General features: G+C 34.4%; 1 protein-coding gene across 2 annotated transcripts; it reads right to left on the bottom strand.

Moving 5' to 3' along the window:
- Nucleotides 1-3,774: 3,774 nt before the first annotated feature.
- LOC122276730 (transcription factor bHLH48-like) lies at nt 3,775-9,474 on the bottom strand. Of its 2 annotated transcripts, XM_043086642.1 has the most exons (8): nt 9,232-9,474; nt 8,471-9,042; nt 8,262-8,381; nt 8,103-8,168; nt 6,537-6,605; nt 5,682-5,753; nt 4,567-4,771; nt 3,775-4,160 (listed from the first exon to the last, which is right to left on the bottom strand). In XM_043086642.1, the coding sequence occupies exons 2-8, from the start codon at nt 8,999-9,001 to the stop codon at nt 4,123-4,125; spliced, it is 1,101 nt and encodes a 366-aa protein (XP_042942576.1). In that variant the 5' UTR covers nt 9,002-9,042; nt 9,232-9,474; the 3' UTR covers nt 3,775-4,122. The 2 variants fall into 2 exon arrangements, with proteins under 2 accessions (XP_042942576.1, XP_042942575.1); XM_043086641.1 differs by having other exon boundaries at nt 8,471-9,474.
- Between the last annotated feature and the right edge of the window lie 220 nt (nt 9,475-9,694).

The raw sequence follows: 9,694 nt of genomic DNA, 5'->3' as shown, positions 1-9,694 counted from the left end.
ACACTTGATTCGTAAAGAAGGAGATTGAGGATTGTTGTTGGGTTAATGAAATAGGAATTCTTGTTAGGTTGATGAAAGATGACCACAAGACTAGATAAAGGACCAGACAAAGACTCTCTCCTTCAACTTACTCCCACATGAAGACCAACGAAGAACCAAAACAGATGAGCTTTTGAGTGTTTTCATCTGCTTTCTCGATTGCTGTGTTTTATATATATATATATATATAAAAAACGTTAGATGCAGTCGTAACAAACAAACGGCGCACAAACGGCGCATACAGCCTAATGATGTGGCAGCCTTCTTGATGGAAACAACGTCGTTTCTCCAGACTAAGGGTGAGTTCGGTCCGGTCCGGGGAGGTTTTGTGGACCGGACCGGACCTATTTGGTCCAGGGTTTTCCTACCCTGGACCGGACCGAACTACATCAGGACTGGTCCGGTCTGGTCCGGTCGGTCCATTCGGTCCAAGGTTGACTTTTTTTTCTTTTTTTTTTATCTAATGACATTTTTTTTAATATTTATGTAATTATATTGTAATATATTTAATATATATACATATAGTATTATATATATATATTAGTAATATGCTAATACTATTAGTCTATTAGTAATAATACTATAACTAATAAATATATGTAATAATAACTATACTATAACTAATAACTATATGTAATAATAGTAATAGTGATAACTATATATTTATGTAATATGCTAATATTTAATGACATTTTTTTTAATATTTATGTAATTATATTGTAATATATTTAATATATATACATATAGTATACTATTATATATATTAGTAATATGCTAATACTATTAGTCTATTAGTAATAATACTATAACTAATAAATATATGTAATAATAACTATACTATAACTAATAACTATATTTAATAATAGTAATAGTGATAACTATATATTTATGTAATATGCTAATATTTAATGACATTTTTTTAATATTTATGTAATTATATTGTAATATATTTAATATATATACATATAGTATACTATTATATATATATTAGTAATATGCTAATACTACTAGTCTATTAGTAATAATACTATAACTAATAAATATATGTAATAATAACTATATTATAACTAATAACTATATGTAATAATAGTAATAGTGATAACTATATATGTAACTATATGTAATACTAATAACTAATACTATTAGTCTATTAGTACTAATAACTATACTAGTATTAATAACTATACTAATACTAATACTATAACTAATAACTATATGTAATGATAGTAATACTATATGTAATACTATATTAAATAATAGTAATACTCTTATTACTAATACTCTATGTAGTTATAGTGATTTAATACTAACATATTATATATTAAGTTAACTATACTAATACTATTATAAATTTACAAATATATGATATATTATAATTTATTCTATAACTTTTATAATATGTTAATACATTAATATATATACTAGTATTATATATATATATATATATTTTTGATCGGTTATACTAGTACTATATATTATAGTTAATAGTTATACATTAAAGAATATAGTAATACATTGATACTAAATATATATAGTTATAGATTTATAATGATTTAGTTATTATGAATTTATGATTAGTATAACTATATAATTGTATTAGTATTAGACTATTAATAATTCAATTTGGCTATATTATATTAGTAATATTAGTTATGTTGAATCAATTAGTTAGTATAACTATATTCTACATCATTAGTATTAATATAAATATTAGTATTAGTTATAACTATATAGCCTATATTAGAATTAAGTTTTAGAGTATATAATAGACTAATAGTATTAGTACAACTATATAAGTATATTGTATAGCTATATATTAGTTTTAATTATAGTGATTAGTATAATTATATAATAGTAGACTATTAGTATAACTATATATTAGTATTCGTTACTATTATGGTGATTTAGTATATTATAATTTATATATTATATTTATACTATAACTCTTATAATATATTAATATATACTAGTACTATATATTGTAGTTATATATTTAATAATATAATAATACTTTCATACTAAATATATATAGTTATATTTCTAGTGATTTAGTTATTAACTTATTATGATTAGTATAACTACCCAAATTATAATAGTATTAGACCATTAATATAGCTATATATTAGTAATATTAGTTATGGTAAATCAGTGCTTTAGTATAACTATATAAGTATTAACTATAATGATTTTTATATATTCATTAAATATAAGTATAGTGATATTTAAATTATATTAATTAAAGTGATAAATATACTATATAGCTATACATAGTATTAATTATAGTGATTAGTATAACTATATAAATTATATAATAGTATATTAGTATTAATAGTAGACTATTAGTATAGGTCACTATAGCTATTATTGAAGTATTAATTATAGTGATTTAGTATAACTATAGTCTATATTAGACTATTAATATTTTTTATACCATATATAATTATATAATTAATAATTTAATTATATACAACTATTATATAAATAATATATATAAATAATATTTATTATTATTTTTATTTCTATTCGGTCCGGTCCGGGGTGAAAAACTTCCGGACCGGGACCAGACCGAATCTTTTCGGTCCCTTAAAAATGGGACCGGACCGAATTCGGTCCGGTCCAAACAGTGCCGGTTCGGACCGGCCGATGCTCACCCCTACTCCAGACGTTTCACTCTTTCTTTTGGCCCGATCCCCTTCCCCCATCCTTCCCTCATTTTTATCCTCAGACCCATTTTCCCCTCAACAACCCGAAGCTCTTCTCATTCTCTCATCTCAACCCTTCAACTCCCTTTCATACTCTCTCACAAAAAAGAAACTCAACACGGACGAATATATTCTCTTCTTTTCCTTCTTCTTCGATCTTGGTTTTTGTCAGATTAATATTTGTACGAAGTAATGATTTTAGGTTGGAGGAAGAGAAGAATAGCCTGCCATGCCGGGAAAAAGAATCTTGCAGGCAACCACGAGATAGATTTTCAAATGATTCTGTTGAGAGAAATATCGCAGTGTTGGAAGAGATAGTCTGCACCGAATTGAATGTTTCCTTTTGATGTGGAAGCCCAGAAATCCTTAGGATGTCGAGCTTCTTTGGATTGCATGGTCTGGTTTTTGACCAGCAAAGATCTTTCACCAAAGTAAGACTCCATAGTAGCCTTGAAGAAGCTTCTCGCTTGTGGAAAAGCTGTCAGACATTGAGGGAGTGAATGAAATACTAGTTGAATTAGTCAAAAAACAAATCTGTCCAACTGCCGTATAAGTAGGGGCAAAAACGGATTTCGACAATTTTACAATAAAAAATGAGTGGTGACTGCAGGGCGACTTTATTCACCGAGTGTCTGTAGAATTGTTCTATATATATATATGGGCTGAAGTGGTCCCACGGCACATCATCCGATTGTGCAGCGACTCTATGTAGCGCTTATACGTAGAAAAACCGTTAACTCATTGGTCCGTAAAGCACAACCCATAAAATATTCAGGAAAGGAGAAAAATCAACAACAATTGGGCCCATCAAAATATTTGCAGTTCACAATGCCCGGCTCAATAGGGCACATGACAGATCTGTTTGGTCCACATTGATTAGATATGGCCCGTGAGTTCAGCAACCAGCTGCTGAAAGACTTAACCAAAAAGTGTAGGAAGGAAATGATTAACAACATATCATTCAGTAGGCCGTGCTTAGCACAAGGAGTGTCTTAAAAAAGAAATGCAGATAGATCATCTGGACAAAACAAAATGTTGAAAGAAACTGCCTTCCAAAATAGTTAAAAGTAAAAAAAGTTCGTCATATGGTTTCACAACACGAATCAATCAATCATCTCAAGAACCAAGTATTAGATTGAATGATGCTTTTGGAAGTTAGTATACTATATTATATTCTCTTATATAAGAATAGCATCCTAACTTTAATCTCTCTGGTAGAGTGAAATCAAACCTAGGTTTCCAGCTGACTCTTTGACAAATAGAAGACAGGAAAACCCGCGGTGAATGTTGTTGAGGCCTTCTCTGTTCTTCTTGCTAACAGCTAACACTATATCGGATCTATACACTATTAAGCTACAGATAGTGGAACATTGCTATGCCTTCACAGCTCCATCTTCAACTGATTTGAGTGCAGAGACGCTGTAACATGGTAGATACTTCATATTAGTTAACATAGCTCTTTGTGAGATTTAAACAGAGTATGCTTCCAATTTTGTCTACAAAGTAGTAGCCTTATCTGATGATTTAAGAACATGGTAAGGAAGAAGGAATGATACGAAAGCTAAAAATCCAATATACTCCATCATTTCTCTACGACATGCTTTAAATCCAATAGAGTATTGGGTAAATGGCCCTATGTTTTTTGTCATTCTAATCTATGCAATAACATTTCTGTATTCCCATGCTATCCAAATTAAATGGTTATTGAATGATTTTACATGCATCCTTTTGCTAAAGTGCTCATTGAATTGTTTTCATGACATCAGTTTTGGAGGATAATATGCAGGAGGCAGTAGGGGCCTGATTAACCTGAACTCTAATCTACCTGAATTTGCTGAGTCATAACTCAAAAGTGAGTTCTCTGGATTAATGAAAGTATGGCTGGCTTCTTCCCTCCCCCAAAGTGGTTGTTGAAGTGCATCAAAATGCCACTGCTGTTGATAGTGCTGTCTGTTTCCATTGAATGGAATTTCTGGACACACTAGGGGAGCAACCATGCTGGGGAAGTTACTCTCCACTAAAGATCCACTCTGGAGAGGAGGAAATTGTTAGTGGCATAGGATGAGCATAAAATTACAATGCTAAAGTAAAGGAAGTGTTTGATCCAAAAATTAGTGGAGTTTTATCAAAAGTAACAAGTATCAGTACTCTAAATTGACTGAGGGAAGTTGGGACCCTATATATAACAATAAGAAAGGTTAATAATTTTAAATATCAACCAATGATCCAAAACTAAGCCTCTGAGACTTGTATAATACTGCTCAAGACTATTCACGGTTAAGGCATTCCAGTAGTGAAAGGGCAAGCTGGTAATATGAGTTCCTCAATGGGTACCGCATGATCTGGTGAAACTGCATGAATCGTAGATTGGTTACTTGGGGAACATCTACCCGCCACATCAGTGTTGAGAAATCAGGGTACAGATCATAATTACGGGAGTCCCACAAACCAAATGAAATAGATAAAGATATGTAGATTGGCAACTGGTAACTGTTTTGATAAACCACAATCTAATGAATAATTGAAGATGTGAATTGAGACAGATGAGATAAAGAATAGGTGGACCAACTGTTCTCACACATACTAATGGTGGAAAACAGACATTTTAGCACTTGGGTGGGAGTTTGTAAGAAGCAAAATCTGGATCGAACTACATAAAGTGTGCACTCATTGCCAATCCACACTGGCGTAGATAAGAAGATCAACGACACCAAAATAATGAAGAACATGATGTCTAGAAGCTCTCTAGAGGAAAATGGTTCTTGATGAAACAAGGAGCAGACAAAGAATTTTGGGTTTGTACAGGTAGATGTAAAGGAAACAACCGCCTGGCAGAAAAACTAAATTGTTAATCAAATTTGCAGAGAATTCTTATATTTGTTCTGTTTCTATAAGGGAAAAAAAAAAAAGTGATAAGGATAAAGTATTGCGTATGCTTACTTCTGTAGCAAATAAACCTTCAAGGTTGTAATCAACTCCTGGGTTGACTGCCGCAAGTCGCATTGATAAGAACTGAAACAAAAAATTATTCAATTAAAAGAAGATCAAGGCTTTTAGGGGTTCTTTTAAAAAAGGATTATTTACTAAAAGAAAAGGGCAGAATATCAACCCAATAGAGTATCATTCAGACATTATTACTTTGACCAAAAAAATTATTACTATACAGATACAAGACCATGATAGTTTGTTCAGCTCCACGGGAGCTGAATTTAATCTGGCATTGTTTGTTCTGCCCTTCACTTGCCTGATTAACTCCAGGTTGAAAAGAACAGAATATATAATCTACACATTCTGAAGTTTCAAGCCTCAAAATTCTCTAAGTAGATGACTGAATCTGCCAAAGATTTATGCAACCTACCTCACTCATTAATTAACAAAAGATCAATATTATCAGACTATCAGTTGAACGACATCAAGTATCCTTTTCTTTTTTCCTTTCTTCTTCTCTTTTTTTAGTGAAGTGAACATGGTAAGAAAAAGACATCAGAACTCTTCTTCTTGTTTTTCTTTCTTCTTCTTCTTTTTTTTTTTTTAATCTTTTCTGGAAAAAAAGGAATCCAATTGCATATATTCCCGTATTATATCATGTTAGTTTCAGGGCAAGCATTAGCACAAGGGGCCCAGCTAGAGGTTGAGTCCCACATCCTCCACCATCTTCCATTACTCCATCTAAAGGTGCTGAAAGACCCATCTTTCAAGCCTTATCCACAAAATTATCTCGAAAAAGTTTCTTTCAAGTTTAAATCTTTGTAGCATTGTCAAAAACTTCAAGCGCATTTGATGTGCAACTCTGACCTCAACTTGACGTTGTAGGGACTGTACATGGTTGATGATTTCATCCAGAACCAATGCTGTGCCAGAAATCTGCATAGCAAATGTCTTTTTCGGTTAGTAACTTTCTTGGTGAAAAGTATAGCAATTTCAAAGAAATTATCCAATTGCTTAAAACTACTGTGCAGAAAATGCATGACTCGAACTTTTTAATTCCTGCCTCACAATGAGATGAAACATAGCACGTGGTTACTGGCAGATTTTTGGTACAACGAATTTGGTCAGGTCCTTACGTAGAAAATGATAGCACCTTTCTTAACCAGGGAACTATTAACTTTACTCATTGTTCAAACCATTGGCTGATCATAAGAAACGTACAATCAAAACATGTAAAAGATATGCAAAACTTTTTTAGGATGACCATAATAAAGCCTTCATATCAATCTCCAGTCATGGACTCATGGATGCATCCGATAAACTGAACGAAAAACTCATGTTATGATAGTGCCGCTACCTTGGCATTTCCTTTATAACTTGTTCCAGTACACCTATACTATACCCATGGCCTTCGTAGTTCGACGACACCGGAATTTCACTGTGGGCCCCTAACATATGCTATCCCACATGCTCGCTCAATCAAAATGGAGTTTGCAAATCAAACATTATTTAGATGCAAAAATCATAGCAATTATTATCAATAATTTTTCAATTTGAGGCATCAAATCCTTGCAACAACCACTTAACTCAGTGTGGATCTGGTTTGTGTCTGACCTCGATAAAATTAAGTTCGCTTACGGAACCATCACATCATATCCCTATGCCAGTTAGGCCTGGACGTTTGACACATACATTTGTGAAGGGAGTGGTTCTTTTGTCCCCCTTTTCTCGTCATCCCATTAAGGATTGATACCATGCAGTGCATGCACCTCACAAGTGGTATCAAAATTTCCCTCATACATGGGACCCAAACACATCTAATTCAACATGCCAACTTTATGTCACCCCAGCACTCCTAAGCCGCTTCCATCTAGCATATTTCCAACGACAAAATTCTCGAGCCTACCCACGGAAGCGTATTTACGTCATTACAAACGGAAGACTAGCCCCTCCCCAATAAAAGAAAAGATGATGTACGTATCAAAGTGTGAACCGTATGACACGGCGTGTTATATATAATGGACGGACAGAGACGGTTTTTAAGTCCCGTTTGGTCACGTAATTAAAATAAAATGAGATATTTTGAATATTAATAAATAAAATATTATTATAATATTAATTTTATATTAAAATTTAAAAAAAATTATAACGATTACGTGGGACGAGATTATTTGATTTTCTTTAACCAATCGAGGCTTCCTTAAAGTGGGACTGTCAACCAACGCCCCCGGAAAGTGAAATTACGAGACCGCCCACTTGGCACTTCTATTGGGGTACAGAAGCAATCGCTTTCTCGAAAAGGTTAAGAAACAAAACCGTTATTTAAAGCGCATAATCCAATTAAACATAAATCTCGCACTCCGCACCTTTTAAGGAGACAATTAGGACAAACAATGAGCAAACTAATCATAAGATTAAGACTAATTAACTGACCTTACTGCAACCTGGGACCAGCTCCTGAAGCAGCTTCATCCGAGCATTAATTTTCTCTCTCCTCGCCTGCGGATTATTTCAATAAATTAAATTAAATATTTATATAATTTTTTTAAAGAAACTTAAAAGCGGAATTAGTCGTTAATTAAGGGAGAATACTCGCTCTGCTAAGCTATGGCTGTCTGTAGCTTGACCGCGACGAGCTCTCACGTGAACGTAGGGAAGCTTCTGAGCGTCTTTAGACGTTTCGTTCTTGCTCTTCTTCGTACACCCTTTGCCCTAATTTTTTCCCACAAGCCAAAAGTTGGTTCAGATCCGGAGACGGAAGTGAGAGAAATTTAACAAAAAGGAATGCCCAAGCATTTTACCTTCTTCTCACGCTCCTTCCTCTTCGCCGACCTCTGTGTCTTGCTCTCCACAGTCGGATCGGAAATTAACGGCTGGGATGAGTTGGGATTCGAGTCGGTCTCTGCTGGCTCGCTCTTCACCTTCTCCAAGTTCGCGCTCGAATTTGACGGCACCAAGCTTGTCTCAGGCGAGTTCTCGCCCGAGGCGAAGACCGAGAACTTGGCCGCACGTTCTACTAGGGCTTTGTTCGAAGGGAAGGCGAGGTTTCCGTTGAACGAGGAGATGTAGGATTTGTGGTCGTCGCTGATTCCGTGAAGAGAGTCGGCGGAGAGCGGCGCCGGATCTCCGTCTTCGGAGTGCGGTGAGTGGAGGAGCTCCATGGCCTGGGTCGCAGGGAGCTCGAGAAGCGCGGTGAAGGAGCTCGCGTTTTCTGGTGGCACGGCAATGAGCCGCTGAATTTCCTCTCGGAATTGGAGTGATTCGAATCCAGCTTCCTCTTGGTCGGACCGGATAGAGATGGATCCTGCTAGGGTTCCTGGATTTGGCTCCATTGAAAGCTCCAATATAATCGAATTAGATTAAATCGGTTACACTGATTCGACCAAACCCACGTCAGTTTTGGAGGAAAACAAATACCCGCTTGACTAATTCAATAGATTAGAACTCCAACGCAGACTTAATTGCGAAATTTTACTGAAATTCTGAAACCATAATTAAGCTCCTAGGTAATATAACTGTCGGTTCAAGGGAAATGGAGTTGTAGAGATTGCGAAAAGCTTACACAAAGAAGAGATAGGGACGGAAGGAGGGCGTTGAAAGTTACTTCAAATGTCGGATTGTACGGATAGGAGGGAATTATAAGGGTTGGTGCTTCAATGGCGGTCAGTCTGTTTATCTTTCTCTCCCTCGCTGTCTCTCTGTGTTTTCTGCTTCTGTGCCTCGAAGGGATTGCTTCTCCGCCATTTGAAGTATAGCGAAGGCAACGTTGCTTCGGGTGCCAGTTTACTTATAATGTGTGTTTTCTTCTCTCTTTATCTCTTTTTCTTTCTTTCGTCACACATATAAATGTACGGTTCTGATTATACAGTTCGTAAGCTGATATATAAAATTTTAAAAAATAATTATAGTACGCGGGTCGTTCCTAAAGATATATTTCTTTTTTAAAATGATATTTATAGTAAAAAAGTGTATAAATAATATGTATTTTTTAAAAACAAATTTGAGTAAATACAGAATTTATATAA

Source organism: Carya illinoinensis, chromosome 9 (assembly GCF_018687715.1).
Source record: "Carya illinoinensis cultivar Pawnee chromosome 9, C.illinoinensisPawnee_v1, whole genome shotgun sequence".
NCBI classification, from domain to species: Eukaryota; Viridiplantae; Streptophyta; class Magnoliopsida; order Fagales; family Juglandaceae; genus Carya; species Carya illinoinensis.
This window is presented reverse-complemented; position numbering and strand designations above follow the sequence as displayed.